Below are 22,726 nucleotides of genomic sequence, written 5' to 3' on the forward strand. Positions count from 1 at the left end.
TTTAGGAGAGAGGAGGCTTTAATGCCTCAAAAATCTGGCCATCTCCCCTCTCCCCATGCACTCTCTTCCCAAAACTCATGATTAAACTCAAACCCACACTCCACCTCTTCTCTCTTCACTCTTCTCACTTCACTCTCTTCACACACTTCACCCTCTTCCTCTCTCTCTCTAAACTCACGAAATTTCTCTCATTTCTCTGCCAAATTTCAAGACTTTGAAGACCTTGAAGTGTTCTTACTTCTCTCAAGATCATAACCAAGGTAAACAACATCATCTTCTTCCATAGTTTGATGATTCTACTTCTTTTCCTTCTTAGTTTTCTCTTCTTTTAGGATTCTATGCCTTTCCATGGCTAGAAATCTTTATTCTCCCCTTGTGGTTTGTAGATTCTCACCATAACACAATGCATGTGTTTGAAATGGTGAAAATCCGGGATCAAACCCATGCAAGGAGTGAAAAAGATGCACATATGATCATGTGACATCAAAATCTAATATTTCATGTTCTTCTCCATCTCTTTTATGTTCATGCATGACCAAAAGCATTTAAACCATTTCTAGTACATCTTGGATGCTCATTCATTCCATGCATGTGTTAGAAATCGGGCCTTACCAAGGACATGCATGATGTTCTTATTGAAATACCCTAAAAATGCACACAAGCAAACATGCAATCTGCCAGATTATTTTGTTCGACTTTGAACAGTCATAACTCAGTCATTTTTTAACCAAATCATGATATTCTTTTTGTATTGGTTAGTTCCACGAGTTAACTTTCAAACCCAACTGGTCTTACTGTAAAATATTAAATATCCGATTTTTGGCAGATTTTACAAAAAGGTTGCGCATACAGCTCTTTTTCTGTGATCACTATTTTTATCTTGCTTAAACAATGGTCTTAAACCCAACCATAAATCTTAGGAAAAATACCTTAGAAACTTAACATATCTAGTGAGTTATGGTTGAAATTTCGTGGCTTAAAACCTCACTGAATGGGCTACAAAAATTCATGAACCTCAGCCACATCTACACTTCATGCATTATTGCATGCAACTTTTCTTAAATTGTTTGAAATCATTACCCTCATTTCTCTTCTGAATACATTCTTAACATTTTTACTTTTGAAAGCCCTTGCATGCATGAGATAATCTGGAAAATTTCAAGAGCTTTTGTTATTTATTTGATTTATTAGAATTATTGCTAAAACCAAGGGCATAAATCATATAAAATACTTCCAGAGGTCAATAAATCCTAAATAAATTCATGGATGATACTTATGGGGAATAATGACCCCTCACCAAATTTCAGCAATTTTTGTTACTGTTTCATATGATTTCTAATTTTCTTTTATTTAGGACATGATAAATTACAAAACCACTTTTTAGGATGTGAAAATTGTATCTAACAATTTTCGCATACCTTACTTGTGATGGGTGACTCAAGAAAATAATTTCAAGATTTTTCATCATGTCTAGCTATTTTTCCCAATTTTTGGTAATTATAATGGCTTAAAAATGGGAAAAATAGTTCTGATTATCCAAAATTCATGAAAATTTGCCAGGATATCATATTATATAGTAGGAGGTTACATAAAAATTTTGAATATTTTTCTCCACTGTAAACTATTTTTCCCTTATTTTCTAAAGTTAATTGCACTAAAATTCACTTAAATATACATAAATACCCAAAACCAGTTTATACATTATGAAAACCACTTTTGATATTTTTCCCAAGATATTTATGCTGTAAACGATGTTACAAAAATTTATGGTAATTTATTTTAACTGTTTAATAATATTTCTTTAATTAATGACTATTTAAAGGAATAAAACAAGGAAAAATACAAATAACCACTGAAAAATATATTTTATATTTTTCCCAGCCTATTTATGTATAATAACAATTAAATAAAAAGTTTGGGTAATTTTGGAAACTGTTTTCTATTTATTTCAATTTTTATTGAAATAAATGCTCAAAAATTATAAAATATAATTAAACAGCTTGGAAATCCATTTTTATAATTTTCCCAGCTTAGTATTGTGTAATAACAGTTAAATAAAAAGTTTGAGAATTTTTATCCCTCGAATGCTATTTTTCGTGAATTTATGTTGTTATTGAGACTTAAAATTTGGAAAATTAACCTTCCAAGGTTGTAATTAATCGCACGACTTGTAAAATTTCAATACATCAGAAAAAGTGTAACAAAATGATATAAATCCAATACTAAAACGTAAATTGGCATTTCCCTATATGTAGAGTTTAGTATATTAGCATTAGATATCGACATGGAAACTCACTAGTGCGTGTGTTTGGTGTCGTAGGATCCCGGTAGTAAGACGTTGGTGCATCCCGAAGTACCGCTTGTGTCTACACAAAACATCGTGAGTATTCACGCACTCCCCTATTTTCGTTTTTTATGTTTTGGGGTGGAAAAGCATGTCCAGAAAAACTATTGTTTGCATGTTGTACTTAAATTGAATTGTATCAAACATGATTGCTATTGTATTGCTATGTTTCTTTATGTATGTCTATGCAACACGGAACATGAGAACTTATCGTACAAAGGCCCTTCCCTTATCTCTAACCATTAACTCTTTGAGCCAATGGTCGTTATGGATAGCGCTATTAGGAATTGACAACTCCTCACTCGCCCGAATCGCTGGAGTGCATGATACCATATTCATCTATGGAACGATAAGCATAGATCTCGATAGGGCTTCAGTCATAGGTTTGGTTGAGACTCATTGTTTGCTCATACACATACAAACTCGTTTCTCGTTATAGCAATAAACTTGCATTCATTAATAGCAATCAACTTGTTTATCATTGAAGCAATGTACTTGTATTTACGAAAAGCCTTATTGTACGCTCGATTTTATAAACTTGTGATACTCACCAACTATTTTCATAGTTGACGCTCGTTTTACATGCTTTTTCAGGAAATAATTAGTAAGTGGATGTAAAGATTCATCATCATAGAGCATGCTGCATCGTGTTGAAGCTATTATGAAGCTATATTTTGAACAATGTTATTTTGAAAAACTTGTATTTTGTTCTTTTGAAGCTATGGGTTGTAAACTTTTAAATACTGCTATGGTGATGTATCTTTATCTTTTGCAATGAAACCGTTATCGCTGTCATACCTTGCGTTTCCGCTTTAGCGGGGTGTGACATGGGTTGCACTTCACTCAAACAATTTATGGATAATCTTTTGAGAATAGTACAAGTCATGATTTATTAATACATTATAAGTTCTAATATATTAATATAAGATCATATTATTTAATTAGTATTGATCTATAATTAATCTAGGATTAATTTAGAGATCAAAGATATTACTAATTAAATATGGGCTTCTATATTTATATAGTGTGGGCTGATGCTTATTTAGAATGGGCTAGGCTTGCATGGAAAGTCCATGTATACTCCATGGAGCTTTAACCTGTGGATCTCAAGGATGGGCTGATGCTTATTTAGAATGGGCTGATGCTTATTTAGAATGGGCTAGGCTTGCATGCTATTAGGGTTTACATGGATGTAACCGTAATCCACCACACTATATAAATGAGGCCTTTGTTCTTGAAATCACACGAGTTGACACTAGTTGAGGTGAGTAAAGCATGAGGGCCAAATTCAAGATAGTAGTGACTATTCTCTCAAAGTTCCAAGTTTGTAGTGATTTGTGATTTCCATTTGAGGCATCCACACTATTGTTCCTAGGCTCTAAAACTCCAAGCAATCAACTACTACTACAAGGTAAGTATTTCTACTAGCTTTATTTGCTTCATGTTCCCCATGCCATGCTAGTTAGGATATGAACCTTGAAAAAATAATTATTTGCATGTATCTTAGACAAACATAGATCCATGGTTTATTAGGGTTGCATGTACACTTAGGAAGTGTTATAATGCTCAAAACCCATCAGTGCTATCAGAGCCAAGGCTTGTTTGTTTGATACTTGATGCAAAATATTGGAAAAAGTCGAAAAACTTGCTATCTGCCTGATGAAATCGCTGAGTCCATAGGGGGACTCACCGAGTAGGTTCATGCACTCGGCGAGTAGGAGCCACAGAGTGGATATTTTCGACTTTAGTTGCTGGAAATGGACTAGAAACATTACCCTAAACTGTTTTGGTACTTGAAAACTTGTTTTAGATGATGTAATGTCTTTGCTAATCCATTTACAACAACTTGTTATCAAAATTACAAAGTTTTATGTGTAATTTTTGTTTCATGAAAGTGTTCATATTCATGTTCTTGATCTTATGATGTGTAGATGATCATAGGAATTATTTTTAACCTATGTTGTAGATTAATTCATGATCATTATGTGTTTTAATGGAGTCCATAACTTGTCCTCAAGTTATGGAAAACCAAAAGTCACTTGAATTAAAACCATTAAAAGAACACAAGAGTTGGAAAAATGAAGAGACTTCATTTTTATTACTCTATTTAACTCATAAGTTACAAGAAATGAAAAGTTTTGAAAGTTTACAAAACTTGTCCTCAAGTTTTGGAACAAGTAAAGTCATACTAAAAACTTTAGTTCCAACCCTTAGAACTTTAAAAGTTAAAATTCAACCCTTATATTTATAATATTATAAGTTAATAATAATATATATGTATAAGATTAAAGTCATCATACCGCTAGTACGCCACATTCACGAAGTCGGTCTATAAGGTGGGTATAAGGTTGTTAATCCATGAAATTACACTTTACACTTTGTCTAAGTCGTTAGTGGAGCGCGTGTGGTTAACCAGCACACTCACTTGGACTTAACAAGGTAGGTAAAGGGTGACTTAATATTTATCATAGTATCGATGGAGCGTGTGCAGTTAACCGACACATCGATTGAGGGGTAATTTTTTAAGGGTACCAAGTAATTTGCATGGTTACTTCACACATCGTTTTGTGATCCTCAGCATCCCAGTCACCAAACTTGGAGGGCACACTCGAGATTGAAAGATGCCATTGAAAACTTCATTGAATCTCAAAAGAATCTAGGAGTTTCTATGAACCAAATTAAATATTTTAATATTTTGGCTTTGGTGGAAATTGGTGAATCGTCATTCACCTACCTTTCAAATATGTTGTTACTTAGATTACGAGATACCTCTTCTAAGTATAACATATTGTGATTGGGTCCTAGCCTTAATACTACATTTGGGTGTTTTATTAAGGACTATCTCTATATCTAAACTAATCCTTCTTTATTCTCTTATCAGATGTCTCAAAACAACGCTGCTTCTGGCTCTAATCCTAGTGGCTCCTTTTCTCTTATGAACTTGTGTCGGAAAGTCACTTTTGATGGATCCAACTTTAATGAATGGATCAGAAACATCAAAATGATTACTCGCTACGAGGACAAGGAATATGTCCTTGATAAGGAGCTTAAGGAGATTGATGAGACAGTTGCTACTCCTCAAGAGATCGCTGAGTTTAGGGCACATGAAAGGGATGCCACCAAAGTGGCATGCACCATGATGGCCACTGTGACCGCGGATCTCCAAAAATCCTATGAAGATTTCTACCCCTATGAGATGCACCAAGACTTGATGGAAAGATACCATAAAAGTGCTCATCAAGAGAGGTATGAAATCATCTCCTCCATGATAACAACTCGCATGAAGGATGGTGAACCCATCACGGGCCACATGCAGAAAATGCAAAGATTTGTGGACCGTTTGCTGAAGTTAAATGTGAACTTCCCCAAGAAGCTTGCAATAGGTATCATTTTGCACTCCTTACCTTCATGTTATGATCAATTCCACATGACATACCACATGAAGAAGGAAGAGGTCACACTCAGCAAACTTCAAGGACTCTTAAAGAACGCGGAAAGTGGTCTTAAGGGTAAGGCGGTTGTTACTACTCCTACTCCTACCAACTCCGCCCCTGTCTTGGCAATCGGGAAAAGACGAGGGAAGAAGAGAAAGAGTTCTTCGAAGGGTACCAAGGTTAGGACCCTTGATGGCTCTTCTTCAAGTGGAACCAAGAAAGGTTTCATTACTCCTTCTTTTGACCTAAAAGAGACTGAATGCTTGTATTGCCATGAAAAGGCACATTGGAAGCGGAACTGCCCAAAGTACCAGCAAGATGTGAAGGATAGGAAAGTTAAACCCAACCATGCAGGTATTTACACTATCTTATCTAATAACTCACCCCATTCTAACTCATGGGTCCTTGATACCGGTTGTGGTATTCATATATGTTCTAATTTGCAGGGACTAAGAAGAAGTGAGAATGTGGAGCAAGGAAGAATAAACTTGATAATGGGAAACAGGAAAGCTTCACCTGTCACCAAGATTGGAGTTTATACTTTATCGCTAAGTAGTGGGTTTAGTTTCGGTTTGAATAAATGTTGTTATTTGCCAGAAACGACAAGAAACATTATTTCCTTTCATGCATTGTATAAACAAGGTTTCACCTTTTCATTTGATAATGAAGTTGGTTCGATTAATGCTTTCTTTGATAATGTTCTTTATTTTAAAGCATTACCTTGTGATGGTGTGTATCAAACTGTATCTGTGGTTGATAACTTAGGAAATAATGTGTTGTGTATTGATTCTATTAATAATAATAGCTTGGGTAAAGCATCATTATGGCATTGTCGTCTTGGACATATAAGCAAGAAACGCATAGGCCAACTCTAAAAGGATGGTGTCTTAGAGTCATTTGACCTAAAGTCAGATGATAGTTGTGAATCATGCTTACTTGGGAAAATGACAAAGTCACCCTTCATAGGTTCTTGTGAGAGGGGTGAAGGTTTGTTGGACCTTGTACACACGGATGTGTGTGGACCATTGAAACATGCCACAAGGGATGCCAATCGTTATTATTTGACTTTTACTGATGATTACAGTAGATATGGATATGTCTACTTAATCAAGCATAAGTCAAAGACTTTTAAAAGGTTTAAGGAATTTAAACAGGAAGTTAAGAATCAATTGCTCAGGAACATTAAGATGCTTCAATCCGATCGAGGTGGTGAGTATCTTAGTTCAGATTTCCTCGACTATCTTAGGAAATGTGGGATTGTCTTACAATTGACACCGCCCAGGACACCACAGTTGAATGGTGTAGCTAAGATGTGTAATCGAACCTTGTTAGATATGGTTCGTTCCATGATGAGTCGATCTTCGCTACAAATCTCATTTTGGGCATATGCCTTAGAGACTGCCGCCCATATCCTGAATCTAGTCCCTACAACGAAAGTTGCCAAAACTCCTCACGAGATGTGGACTGGTAAAGTACCTAAACTAGACCACATCAAGATTTGGGGTTGCGAGGCTTTTGTGAGGCGCGAGACTCATGATAAGCTAGAACCCCAAAGCGAGAGGTGTATTTTCATCGGCTACCCACAAGATCCTTTGGTTGCCTCTTCTACAGACCTAGTGACGTTGTAGCAAGAAGAGGAGTCTTTCGAGAGAGAGAATTTATAAGCCAAGGAGACAGTGGGAGGCAAATTGACCTTGAAGAACTTCATGAGTCAAGTGGTGAAGGAACTCTTGTTGAGCTAATTGATGAGTATGTCCCTCTGAGGCATTCCACGAGAGTGAGGAATGCACCTGAGCATTACTATGGTTTCCATATTGCTGCTGAAGGTGAGACACTTATTAGTGATGAGACACTTGTAGGTCTGGAAGAACCTAACAGAACACGGAAGCCATGGCAGGCCCTGAGGCTGCTAAATGGAAAGAGGCTATGGATAGCGAGATACAGTCCATGTATGACAATCAAGTTTGGAACTTGGTTGACCATGTACCTGATCGTAAGGTAGTTGGGTGTAAATGGATCTTTAAGAAGAAGACCGACATGGATGGTAATGTACACACTTATAAGGCACGACTGGTTGCAAAGGGTTATTCTCAAACTCTGGGAGTTGATTATGATGAAACCTTTTCACTAGTGGCCAAAATAAAGTCTATTAGGGTTCTGTTAGCCATTGTTGCATTTCATGACTATGAAATATGGCAAATGGATGTCAAAACCACTTTCCTTAATGGAATGTTGGCTGAAGATGTGTACATGGTTCAGCCAGAGGGGTTTTTCAGTACAAAGTACCCCAATAGAGTGTGTAAACTCGAGAAATCCATTTATGGATTGAAACAGGCACCTTGCAGATGGAATCTTTGCTTTGATGAGAAATTCAAGGAATTTGGCTTTTCAAGGAGTGAAGATGAATCTTATGTCTATATCAAGGCTAGTGGGAGCATAGTCAGTTTTTTGGTGTTGTATGTGGATGACATACTACTCATACGAAATGACATCCCAACCCTGCAGGAAGTAAAGTCCTGACATTGGAGGTGTTTCGCTATGAAGGACCTTGGTGAAGTTGCCTATATCCTGGGGATAAGGATTTTGAGAAACATGAGTAAAAGACTAATTGGACTTAGTCAAAGCACCTATGTGGACAACGTGTTGAAAAGATTCAACATGCATAACTCCAAGAAAGGTGAGTTACCCATTCAGAGTAACGCCAGATTGAGTAAAACACAAAGCCCTAGTACTGAGGCTGAGATAGCAGAAATGAGTCGACTACCTTATGCTTCAGCTGTAGGATCGATCATGTATGATATGACGTGTACTCGACCTGATGTAGCTTTTGCTTTGAGCATAGTGAGCAGGTATCAGGGGAACCCTGGCAAGGCACACTGGACTGCGATAAAGAATATCCTCAAGTACCTGTGAAGGACTAAGGATTGGGTCCTTACCCTTGGTGGGAGTGATAGCCTGAGAGTTGTAGGGTATAGTGATGCTAGCTTTCAGACTGATAGGGATAATTTCCGCTCTCAGTCGGGCTAGGTCTTTACCTTAAACGGAGGAGCAATCACTTGGAAGAGTTCCAAGCAGGAGACAGTGGCTGATTCCACTTGTGAATCAGAGTATATAGCAGCAAGCGAGGCAGCAAAGGAGGCTATATGGCTAAAGAACTTCATCGGAGACCTTGGAGTTGTACCAGCTATAAAGGAGCCAATGGAGATTTGCTGTAACAACAATAGTGTGGTTTCCTTAGCCAAGGAACCAAGAGATCATGGGAGATCCAAACACATTGATAGAAAATATCACTTCATCAGACATCGAATAGAAGAAGGAATCCTCATGGCAAAGAGGGTATCATCGGATGAGAACCCAGCAGATCCCCTCACGAAGGGACTAAGAAGGGTTAAGCGTCTCCAGCATGCTCGGAGTATAGGGCTGAAGGATGATATAAGTTTTAGTAATTAGATAAATTATGAAATTTGTAAAGTGTAATTGACGTTAGATGATGAATAAAAGGTGTTTTATTTATGACTAAAGTGTTGCTATCTCTTGTTGATCGCTTACTATATTTCTTTTGCACGTTTTGACTTCCAGAATAATTATGTTTGGTATATCATATTATTCAAACCTCCACAGTCGGTCACATGTCGGAAGTAGGTATGAATCAAGATTGTCATGATTGGTTGCAAAGGTCTAAGGTGTTGGACATGGCTACAACAATCATGAGTGCTCATAAGTTCTGAGCATTGGACTCAACCTACGCTCACTAGATTCACTTCATGGAATTTTATATCGAGTGATCGTGAGACGGTAATATCATATAAGTCTTCAAACCTAGAGATATGATTTGTTACTTACGATTTGATTATACATTGATTGTACGAAAACGCATTGGTAACTTGATGTTATAAAACGTGCCTTTGTGTGTAATTCAATGAGTGGTAGAACAAGCATATGAGTCGAAGTTTATCTGTTCCTTCTTGGATTAGATGTTGATATCTGGGCCCCTCGATGATTTTGTTTTGACCTATGTACCGGGTCCGGTCAGAACTAAATTGATGTGTTCAGTTAAGTTCTATGTCAAACAAATCGGAAATCGGGAAACAAATGCTGGACAATAATTAAGACCATGTTCCATGTATTTGTCCGGCTGATATCTAGAACAGAGTATTATATGATCACGTATATAAAATCGCGCGTTCTAGTTCAACAAAGTTTAAAGAGCTACGATTGCTGATCGGTTCCTGAAGCCATACTTGCGACTATAGTTATTAGACTTATCCAAGTGGGAGACTGTTGGATATAGTGTCTAAGTCAATAACTATATTTGGGATGTACTTTACCCGACCCGGCATGGTCCATTTGGGTTGCACTTCACCCGAACAATTTATGGATAATCTTTTGAGAGTAGTACAAGCTATGATTTATTAATATATTATAAGTTCTAATATATTAATATAAGATCATATTATTTAATTAGTATCGATCTATAATTAATCTAGGATTAATTTAGAGATCAAAGATATTACTAATTAAATATGGGCTTCTATATTTATATAGTGTGGGCTAATGCTTATTTGGAATGCGCTAGGCTTGCATGGAAAGTCCATGGATACTCCATGGATCTTTAACCCATGGATGTCATGGAAATGAAGATACATGGGTATTAGGGTTTACATGGATGTCACCCTAATCCACCACACTATATAAAGGAGGCTTTTGTTCTTGAAATCACACTAGTTGACACTAGTTGAGGTGAGTAAAGCAAGAGGGCCGAATTCAAGATAGTAGTGACTATTCTCTCAAAGTTCCAAGTTTGTGGTGATTTGTGATTTCCATTTGAGGCATCCACACTATTGGTGCTAGGCTCTAAAACTCCAAGCAATCAACTACTACTACACGGTAAGTATTTCTACTAGCTTTATTTGATTCATGTTCCCCATGCCATGCTAGTTAGGATATCAACCTTGGAAAAATAATTATTTGCAAGTATCTTAGACAAACATAGATCCAAGGCTTATTAGGGTTGCGTGTACACTTAGGAAGTGTTAGAATGCTCAAAACCCGTCAATTATAACCTAGAATAGGGATTCCTTAATCCAAGTTATAACATATTTGAAAGGTAGGTGAATGACGATTCACCAATTTCCACCATGAAAACGAAATATAAATTATTAGGTTTTATTTGGCTTTTAGAAATTCCCAGATCCTTTGAGATTCTTTGAACTTTTCAATGGCATATTTCAATCTTGAGTGTGCCCTTCGTGTTTTGTGACTAGGATACCGAGGATCACAAAACAAGGTATGAAGTAACCATGCAAATTTCTTGGTACCCTTAATGTTTTTCACTTAATCGTTGTGTCGGAAAACCACACGCGCTCCTTCCAACCTCATGAAAAACCTTAAGTCACCCTTTGCTTTCCTTGTTAAGTCCAAGTTAGTGTGCCGGTAAACCACACACGCTCCACCAACGACTTAAACAAGGTGCAAAGTGTAATTTCATGGATTAGCACCTTATTCACATTTTTCCAAAAGTAACTAAGATTGGGAATTTATAAAACATTTAATTACTTTATAATAATCGTTATACTTTTAATGAGAATTTATAAGTCCTTGTCTTACCCGTTCGGCTAACGACCCTCCACCAGTCAAGCAAGCAGTGGACGAGAGTGGACTCCCATTAAGTTGCCGTTTTATAGGAAACAACCTTATACCCACCTTATAGACCGGCTTTTTGAATGAGGCGTACTAGCGGTAAGATGACTTTGTTCTTATATATATATATATATATATATATATATATATATATATATTAAATCGTAATACTATAAGTATAAGGGTTGATATATATATATATATATATATATATATATATATATATATATATATATATATATATATATTAAATCGTAATACTATAAGTATAAGGGTTGAATTTTAACTTTTAAAATTCTAAGGGTTGGAACTAAAGTTTTAAATCAAGACTTTACTTGTTCCAAAACTTGAGGGCAAATTTTGTAAACTTTCAAAACTTTTCATATCTTGTAACTTATGAGTTTATTAGGGTATTAAAAATGAAGACTCTTCATTTTTATAACCCATGTGTTCTTTTGAGGACAAGTTATGGACTCCATTAAAACACATTATGATCATGAATTAATCTACTACATAGGTTACAAATAATTTGTATGATCATCTAAACATCATAAGAACAAGAACATGAATATGAACACTTTCAAGAATAAAAATTACACTTTAAAACTTTGTAATTTTGAAAACTTGTTGTTGTAAATGGATTAGCATAAACATTACACCATCTAAAACATGTTTTCAAGTATCAAAACAATTTAGGGTAATGTTTCTAGTCCATTTCCAGCAACTAAAATCGAAATTCTGAATACAGCAGCCTCTACTTGTCGTGTGCAAGAACAGACTCGACGAGTAACTTGCATTTGTGCATGGACTCGGCTAGTTCATACGAGCAGAAAACAAAAAATCGATTTTACAAGCAATTTGCACAAATAATCAACAAACAAGCCTAGGCTCTGATACCATTGATAGGGTTTGAGCATTCTAACACTTCCTAAGTGTACATGCAACCCTAATAACCTTGGATCTATGTTTTTCTAATTATCATGCAAAGTTGATTTCCAAGGCTATGATCCTATCTAGCATACATGGGGAACAATTTTAACTTGAATAATAGATAGTACTACATACCTTGTTATTGATTTTGATCCTTGAAACCTTGTGAGCCTAGCACCCCAAGTGTGATCCCTCAAATACTTCACATAACACCAAATGCTATGGAGTAAACTTTGAGAGAATATATAACACTAAAAAATCGGCTCTAGCCCTCTTGTTTCTTGTCTAACCGATTTTGGGAGAACACATGAGCATTATATAATGTTGACACATCTAGGATTACACCATGTAAACCCTAATGTGTCATGACTCTTCATTTCCATGACCCATGAGTTTGTAACTCCCATGGAGCCTCCATGGACCATCCAATAGGCTCAACCCAACTTGATTATCCATGGAGCCTCTTAGCCTACTATATAAGTTATGGATGATTTACATAATCAACCAATATATTTAATTAGTTATCTTTTTGATCACTTAATTAATTCTAAATTAATTCTTGATCAAACTAATTAAATAATATTATTAATATATTAGAACTTATAGTATATTAATAAATTCCAAGTGTTATTTCTCTCATTTAGTCTATCCAATTGCATGGTGCCATGCAACCCAAATGGACCATGTCGGGTTGGGTCAAGTACATACCAGAAATAGTTATGGACTTAGACACCTTATCTAACACTTTGTTGGTGCCATCATTCTACCATAGAGTTAAAAATGAAAAAGACAGTAACTTTTCATATTAATTGTAAGTCGAGTGCCAATGAACTAATTTTATTAGTTTCTACATGCATTAATATGTTTTGTATTCATTTCATAATAGAAATTTATATAAGAATAAATTTATGAATTGCAATACTAATACTCTTAATATAGTAAAATGCTTGCCTATTTCTTTGATATATTGATACGTAACGATTTGGAGAATTTAACCTTGACACCGTTCTATAATACAACAAAGTTTAAAGGAACCTGACAGCATTAGGATTCCGTGGATAGTGTAAACTCCTAGTCGTAGGGTTGACTTTATATGTACAAAAGAGTTATATTTAACACATATCAGTAGTCCTAATCTATATAAAAAATGTGAGTAGTGTAAATACTACTTGTGGGTGGTCTTGCCCCAAGTACTAGACTCCGCCACATGGCGCTGTATTTCCATTAAACGCCTTTCTAATGTAGCTTGATGCTCCCGAAGTTCTCTTATTTTGGCTTCAGCAACATACATCTCTTCTTGAAGAGTTTCAGTGTGGTTCTTCCTATGATCATGGTCTCCTTCCAGACGATGAAGTCTAACTACAGTGACTTGGGCAATAGCGTTAACATCCATAATTTGGTTGACTGATGCTCGTGCTTTTTCCCCATTACGAGCGATACAATGTACTATAACCGGAAGAGCCCGTTCCGCCGAACCTCTTTTGGAGAGGTTATAGACGCCTCTTTCCATTCTATATGGTGGACGTTGGCCTTGTTATTCACTCCATCTTCGTAAGTCTATGAACCATCTTGGTGTTAGGTCTTGAAAATTTTGTCAGACTACGGTGTGTTGAACTATCTGCGGTGGGTTATAACCCTCCGGGACTGAGTCGGTGTCTTCAGAATCTTCATCATCTTCATCTTCCATTGGTTCTTCCTCTTGCGATTCCTCCATTTGTTTTTCTTCTATTATTTCTTCATGATCCTTTTCTGAATCCTCTTCAATCCGGCCACCGTTGCCTTGAATTGGGGGATAGGGTTTTCCATGTGGTTGAAATCCTACCATTGTGTTTGTGCGAGAAATAGTGATATGAGGAATATACAAAAATAAATATCAAAGTCTAAATATAGTAGTTATGGTTGTTAATGTATCATAAAATACACCTATAGTATTTTAAATTTTATGTTTGGTTCTCGAGTTTATGAGATTGGTAAGTTTTTAGATTTGTTTCCCACTACAACTATTACCAACCATATGCTAAGTCACCTCTCGAATAAATATAGTTGATCATGCTATATTCAATCTAGACCTGATTACATACTCTCAGACATACTCGTAGTGCTCTACGCATCTTTAATATTGTTTGTTTTGTTCTTATTACAACACAGTACTAGTACGTATCTAAGCATGTGTAATTTTTATCAAAATATTATTATATTTTAAAAAGCATAACTCTTGGTCAGAGTATTTTAGTGCCATTATACTTATAGATGTATATAATATGGTTTGATATACCTACTTCACTATAAACAATACTCTGATACCATTCTGTCACACCCTAAAACCTATACGGCAGAAATATTCTGGGGATGAGGACATTATGTGTAGTATCAAAACAATTGAATAGTAAAGAAAGTAAACACAATCATCACATACATAACTAAAATAGTTACATCATTGTAAGAGTTTATATGTTTCAAAATTCAATTACAATATAATGTCAAATTTTTCGTTTAACGCCATAGCATGAAATCTTCAAAAGTCGTTGATAACCTCTCTTATTGATTTCCTGAGAATACAAATTATTTGAGAAAAAGTGTCGACATTTAGGTTAGTGATTTCATAAACATTTTTATGAAAATGTATACTATTCAATGAGTTGAAATCACATTTATTTCCAGAAAATCTAATATTTTCTCTAAAATGAATTGTAAACTGTCTCTTTGTAAAGTAATCACATCTATCCCAGAAACTCCTATATTTTCCATAAAACTGAATTGTAAACTCTTTATTCGTAAAGTAGTCGTATCTATCTCGGAAAATGATATATTTTCCATAAAAACTAAAATGTAGTCTTATATATTCCAAGACAGAAAAGTACAAGTACATATGTCATACTTGGTTTTGAAACATGTAGCTTTATTTGAAAATAAAACCATTTGAAGAGTTGTGTCATTACGTAAAATAATTATAATATCGATTTCACGTAAAAATAGCGTATTTTCGTTTATCATGTGAGTTTTCATAGCAATGATATTAATGAATTGTCTACCTTGATGTTCTTCAGGCCTCGAAATGATATGACATTTGTCACCCATAACCTGTAGGTCTAACTGTATCTAATAGTGAGGGTGCGGGATCATCAGTCCCATATAGATCTATACACAAGTATCACGCTCTCTGGTAGGCGACTTTGGTTATAAAATAGGACTTACATGTATAACTTTGGTAGGTACAATGAAGACGAATGGCTAACAAATTTCCAATGTGATTCGTATTTTGTAATGAAAAATGTTCGTACATGAAGTTGTTACGCCATTTGTTCTGTTTGTAATATATAAAAATAATTGTATTTTCATATAATCGTTTCCTTGTCCTAAAAGGGTAAAATAATCTGAATGCAACCCAAACTATACCTATTGTAGTTTAAAGTATTGTTTCGTTGAAAACGATAATCGTTTCGTTTTAATGTATTTTTGCATGAAACTGTTTGGAAATTTGGTAATAACTATGTTCCGTGTGTTTGATATTTCAACGTAAAGATCCTCTAACGTAAGAAAATATAAAACAATAATTTGCATGTTAACACAATTTTCTTGTGTTTTACTTGTATTCTCCCTCTAAAACATGGAAAAAGTTATGAGAATGTAGGGGTATGAACTCACCTCGTGTGTGATAACGGGGTTGATAATAGGAAAGCAGCGGTGACCTTCGGCTAGCTTACGGGAAGGATATCATAAACCTAATGGTTTTAAACACACAATAATGTGTGATTAAGATGAAAAAAGTAGTATAAGTGTTGCATAATGCAAGTTGTATGAATAAAACATACCCAAGATGCTAAGAGGTATTATTTATCAAAAGAAAATATACTGGGAATATGCTTGCGAAATACTTGAGTTGAGAGCAAAAGAGGTTTGATATTTGAGTGAGTTTAATGAGATGTTTTCGTTTACTGCTTGTAAGAATAAGAATTGAGGCTAAATTATGACTTATATAGGAAGGAAGAGATAAGAGGTTGATTTGATGTTTACATTGTTAAGTGAATCAAATCTCATTAGGAGACTAAATTAGGATATAAATATAAGACATTTAGGGGTGTTTTCGGATGAAACAATGTATATTAAAGAGAGTTTTCGGATTTAATAGCCCCTAGCAATGATTTTTTGTTCCTAAAGTCAATGATGAAAAGTCTTTTCGGATTTAAGGCTAAGGTGAAAAGGGTTTTCGGCCAATCATGATGTGTTTACTCCCAAAATAATGAGTTTACTCCCCAACCGTGAAGTGTTTATGGCCAAGGATCTACTAGAAGGGGTGTTTTTAGATCTTGGTTATTTCATGGAGGGGTTTTCGGTTCTATTTAAACTGTGAACACCCTTTTGGTGTCATTTACAATCCATAAACCTTTTTGAATTGTTTATATTTGGTGAAAACACTTATATGTGGTTTATTTATGTTTTAAACCCTTGGTCTTTCAACTTATTTTTATTTGTAACCCTCTAATTTAGCTTAGGTTTCAATCCAAATTTCTTTGTTAGTTCTTTAAACAAGCCCTAAGGCTATAGATAATACCATACAACAAGAATTGCAATGTAGTTTCACTTGTACTTGGTTGTAGTTTAGACTTTTATTAATTCAAATCAACGGATTGTTACAGGACCTTAGCGAATAGATACTAGCATACATCTACGAGCCAACATTGGTGCCTTCGACTCGTTCATACAGCAGGAAACTCACCTCGCAAAGCTGAATGCAGAATCTATCGGTAAGGAATATCTAACGATTGCTCCAACGACTCGCCAACTATCATTATCACCACAACAATTAGTCAAAATCCCATAATCCTTCTTAGGGTAAAATTACTATTTTACCCCTTGGTCAAATTTGGACCATAACCTAGGCCCAATTCCATCGAATCTTTCCAAGCACACTAATGGCCCACTAAAGGCTCAAATTTTTAAATTGGGCCCAACTTCTTAAATGGGCCTTCCCATAAGCCCAACTATGTCCTTGGCCCAATAACTTAATCCTGATGGCCCACTAAGACCCAAAAGCTATGAAGTCCAAAGATTCGCTCAAACCAAGGCACTAATGTCATGAAGCCTAAATCAGTAAGTTATTGAACTGAGATAAAAGCTTTTATGTCTATACATATATACATAATATATAACTAAGAATCAAACGACACTCGGCCAAACAACAGGGTACTCTAAGTCCACAACCAAACATGGAACTAGAAATAAAGTAAGTTATTAGTCCTAAGTCCTTCAAACACTTACAGAATTATATGTGCATTAGACATGGTTTGACAATATATAAGTTTGAAAGTGTTAAAAGAAAAGGTTTGGCATATAAGAACAAGTTTAATAAAGAGTTTAGTAGAGTTTGATAAACTTGTTGAAGTGGTTAGTTTGATAAAATAGTTAAAAGTATAGTAAATCCATTTGTTTAATAGTTATTAATCACATGTGATTGATATAATAATTATAATGTTTCAACTTGTATTACCCCCCCCCTCCATAAAAGCATTTAAAATCATTTAAAAGGTAGATTAAGGGATATGAACTCAACTGTAGTGAGTGGCACGAATGAAAGATTGGTTTGCAAGATGCTAAGTGCCAAGTGAAGACTTGCGCACAATGGATCGTAAATAGCATATAATGACACATATATGTATCTAATTAGTGTTTACAACATCTAGTCATGAAATGGAACAACCTTAGTGACTAGGAAACACTTGTAATGTAGTCTTACACCACATAGGGTTTCATATAAGGGGTGTAGGGCCTTACATTGGAGTTTACAACCTAAATGGTAAGACCCCCATGAGTTTACGACCCATGGGTTTACGGCCCATTGAGTTTACTACCTTAAACTCATGGTATATTGTACCATTTTTTGTGTTAAGGTCTAATGGTCCTCCAAGAAGTGTTCTAGTTCATTAACTTAGCTCCTAGAAGAGTTTAGGGTCAACATGGCACCATTTTAGGGTTTTACGGCCAAGGGAGATGTTTGTGGCCATAAACACCCTTTTGTTCTTGAATTCTTTATGCTTTCTAGGTGTTTATCATGTGATTCAAGTATATATCAAGCTAAGGAAAGAGTACTTATCATAGAGAAGCTTTTAAGTGTGATTAAGGTCCAAGAACACTAGTGTGTGTTCTTGGTGAAATGAAGAAAACTTGAAGATCTACCAAAATAAGAGATTTCATGGATGAAACCATGTACATTCACTAGGTATTGAAGGATATCAACATGAAAATAGAAGGATCACTTACTAGATTGAAGATGAAGATGAAAGTTCTTGATGTTACTTAAGAGAGAATCGAATTTTAGCCTTGAAAAGATGAAGAATGAGGAAGAAAGGAAGGGATATCATGTATATAGCATGAGTTTATGGCCACCATGTGTTTACGGCCGTAAACTCACATGTCGTGGCCGTAAACTCTGCATGTTGGAGTTTCAAGCTTGATTGTTAGGTTATAACCTCAATTGACACTTCTTATGACTCATTCCATTGGTGTATTGGGCTCAAAATGCTCAAGTAGACTCTAAACAGTGCTAAGAGTTAGTAAAAACAAGTCTGGCTTTGATTGAAGTGAATGGTTTGTACAAGATAGAAATTTCGGGTTGACACAGTTAAGCCGTAAACCTCAAAAGTGATTAATCCCTTAAGATCATAATCCTAAATTATAGATCCGAGTCCATTATATTGTCTTAACTCATAAAGTGGATTACTTGGTGGCTTGCAATCCACCAAATGGACCCAAACATGGAATATAGCAACTAATTTCCATGGAAATGACTAGAATTCTTGCATGATCACAAAATGACATTAAAGATCGAAACGTTACTGCTAATAGGACTCATAATGCACTAAAGGTGACTAGCCTAAGCTTAGATACGATGTTGATCGATAAAAAACCATTCTTAGGACCTCAAAATGTCCAAAATTCTATAAACATAGATCTAAGCATTCATGAGGCAAGTTGAAAGCTTTTTACCTCAAATGTGTGCCAAAATGGTGATGTAATGTCAGATCCTAGAGCTTAAGATACTCAATTTCTTCTTCTTCAACTTATTCATCCTTCTTTAAAGCTTCTAAACACCACCAAGAACTTCACAAAGACAAAAACATACAAGGATGAAGAATGAGAGGCTATCTAGGGTTTTCAAGGTTAAGAGGCTAGTAAGGAGGCTAGGGTTTGAGTCATAATGTTTTGCATAGCTTAAACCCAAAAAATTAGGGTTTTGAATCTGCATGCGTACGTTGCAGATACTCCTTGGCACCTTGCGCGTACGTGCATGAAACCCCTGCATCCAATGTTACACTACGCCCCGCATACACAAATCTTACGCCCAACGTACGTCTTCGGGTAGCCAAATATTATCGGCCCACTTGCTAAAGTCCACTCAATAATCTATTACTTATTCCATGGCCCAACAAAATAAATTACAAATATTTTAAAATAAGTATTACCTCAAGTGACGGATGTTACAATACACAACACAGTTATAAGAACAATTTTGTTTTCGATATGAAATTCATCTAATGAATTGCACACTCCTCCCCATCATGACGTGAAATAATGTCTCCAAACTTGGCAAAAAAAAGAGTGGAAACCCCTAGAGAAGCTTGATATCTTGGCCTTAACATATGCATTATTAGTGTTAATTTAAATGTATGATCTATCATTTTTATATGGGCTAGATTATTAGCAATGCATTAAAAAACATACACACTTCCCTACTTCAACAATCCTTCAACTTGCGAATAAAAGCCTTCTTGATGTCTGTCGCGATATAGTTCCCCTAAAATTATCACAAAAAACAAAAGAAACTTAAAAAACTATACCAAGGCAAACAAAACATATACAACTTATCCATGACAATCAATAACTTCTCTCCTTTAATATCATATAATTATTGTTTAATTCAGACGACTTCAAGTAAACATGTTGCTTCCACAAACAAACAACACATCCCTTGAACTTCAAACTATTGACATCAGCATTCAATTAAGTCTGTAATCAACTCATTCTGTGAATGCATCTCAAACAGTACATCAATTTTAATAGCTATATCTAACGATAATTAAACTTACAATTGACACATCGCATGTGTCATTTATACAGACAACAAACATCATCATTAGGTCATGAGCAGCTAAACAACCCTACCATTTACAATATCATTTCAAAGCACAATAAATTCAAATACATATGAAAAGCTCAAAACAACACCCGTAAGAACCAGTAACTGCATCCTAACGGAGAGTCTCTTCCAATCGATTGAAAAGTCGACAAACCCTTACTAGAAGCTGTTTTTTGCAAATAGTGTTGCATTAAACATGTCAAGTGGCCTAGAAATTTCATGCTTTCAATAACTCAACAAAATTACGCTTCAGTTACAGTTATATAAAAATATGGATGTAAAACATTTAAGTCTTTCTAACTATTTGATCAAAATGCCAACTCATTCGTTAAATTTTCTTGCTCTAACAGCAATCATAGTAGTCACTAAGATATTTGTTTTCATTTTATGATATACATGAAAATTGAATATTTTATTGAAAAACCCACCACAATATAATTAACTTTATGATTTTCCTATTTTAAAAACCTTAAAAGGGTATTAAGGGAAACACGGTTAGTAATTTATCTTTTAACCTGAATTGGACCCTACCTTCGTGACAAACTTGACCCTTTCAAACTCTTTCTTTCTTGTTCTTCTCTTTTCAAAATAAAAACATCAAAACACCTCACCACAATACATAACAAAAAACAATGGCATCAACACCCCACCATTACTTCCTACCTATGCATACACTCATTCTATCTATATCCCTTTTTCTTTTTCTTCCAATTCTACCCCTTACCACCTGCAATTCAATCCATGATCTCTTGCAGAGTAGAGGCTTACCAGCAGGGCTCTTCCCTCAAAATGTGAAGTCATATGATCTTGACCAAAATGACTATTTGCAAGTTTATTTGGAAGAGCCATGTGAAGCGAAGTTTGAGAACAGGGTGTTCTTTGAGAGTGTGGTCAGGGCCAACCTCAGCTATGGCGGACTCATTGGTTTGGAGGGTTTATCTCAAGAAGAGCTTTTTCTTTGGTTGCCTGTGAAGGGTATTAAGGTCATTGATCCGCTATCCGGTTTGATCTTGTTTGATATTGGGCTTGCTTTTAAACAGCTCTCTCTTTCTCTTTTTGAAGAACCACCTATTTGTGTTCCAAAAGGTACTACTCTCTTCAATCTTCACTCTCACTAGTTATCAATATTCAATAGGATCAATCGACATCGAGATTTACTTTTTCCATATCTTAAATTACGATTCTCATATTGAAACTCAATTTTGTTGATCTAACTCATCAATAAGGTTTCCATTTTATTTTGACTTCATGACAACCTCTTTCACCTTTAACTTTCACTTACGAGGAGAGAGCATTAATATTCATTAAAGCGACATGCATGGTCACAAAACGCTGACGATTCTCATATATAAAACGTAAATATAAAATCAAAAACGATAAAGCGAACACTAGCAAATGAGTTGAAACCATTGAAGGAGAATGGATCATAAAAATGTTTATAAACTATCTTTTAATAATTATGGCCGGTCATTATCCTGACAGTGGTAGCCTATTTAACTATTTATAAAGTATCTTTTTTAATAACTTGTCGAAAAGATTCACCATCATGTTTCGGATTTTGGTTGTTTGTCAAAAAAATGATTGATAGGAAACCAAACATGGTGTGAATGTTTTAACTTTTCTTGAAAGTGGTATTTAAATGAATTATTTAGTATCATTTAAATGCAGTTGGGCAGTTGGAGGGTTATTGAAGGAACGACTTGGGATATCAAAATCTTCAAAGATGAAAAGAAATGGAAACGAGAACAAAGGATGGGTCTCTAATTCCAAATGTTTTGTTTTGGTTCTTTTTGTCGCTTTTTGCTTTTTGGGTTTTCATTTTCATTTTGGTTTTGTGGTTTTGAGATTTTTCACCAATACTTTATTCTTGTTTGAGAATGAGAAATGGAAAGGGGTTAAGGATGATATGTCTGGAATCGAATAATCATTAAAACATTTGTTCTTCAATTATTAATTTCATTTAGTTTTTGTTTTTAGTTTTGGAAAGTAGCCCAAGGAAAATTACATGTTCTTGAATTATAAAGAAAAAATCACATACGACAAAATTAGAATTGTTAATGCATTTAGTGGATCCATCAATGCTTTTAGATGAAGGTCACATGTACGATTGATGCGGGTTTAAATGGTCAATAATTTTAATGAAATGTTTTATTTAAGTATTTTTTTTATATATATTGAATGAAAAGCCGATACATCGTTGGATTGAATAAATATGCACGTTACAAATGATATTCAGTAAAGTTG

The 22,726-nt window shown here is 35.1% G+C and overlaps 1 protein-coding gene across 1 annotated transcript; it reads left to right on the forward strand.

Moving 5' to 3' along the window:
* Window positions 1-21,043: 21,043 nt before the first annotated feature.
* LOC145001595 (uncharacterized) lies at window positions 21,044-22,458 on the forward strand. Its single transcript, XM_078960960.1, has 2 exons — window positions 21,044-21,568; window positions 22,151-22,458. Exons 1-2 carry the CDS (start codon window positions 21,115-21,117, stop codon window positions 22,171-22,173), a joined length of 477 nt encoding a protein of 158 aa, XP_078817086.1. The 5' UTR covers window positions 21,044-21,114; the 3' UTR covers window positions 22,174-22,458.
* Window positions 22,459-22,726: the final 268 nt, after the last annotated feature.

The sequence above is a fragment of the Lactuca saligna genome, chromosome 1 (genome assembly GCF_052625555.1).
Source record: "Lactuca saligna cultivar CGN05327 chromosome 1, ASM5262555v1, whole genome shotgun sequence".
Taxonomy (NCBI): Eukaryota; Viridiplantae; Streptophyta; class Magnoliopsida; order Asterales; family Asteraceae; genus Lactuca; species Lactuca saligna.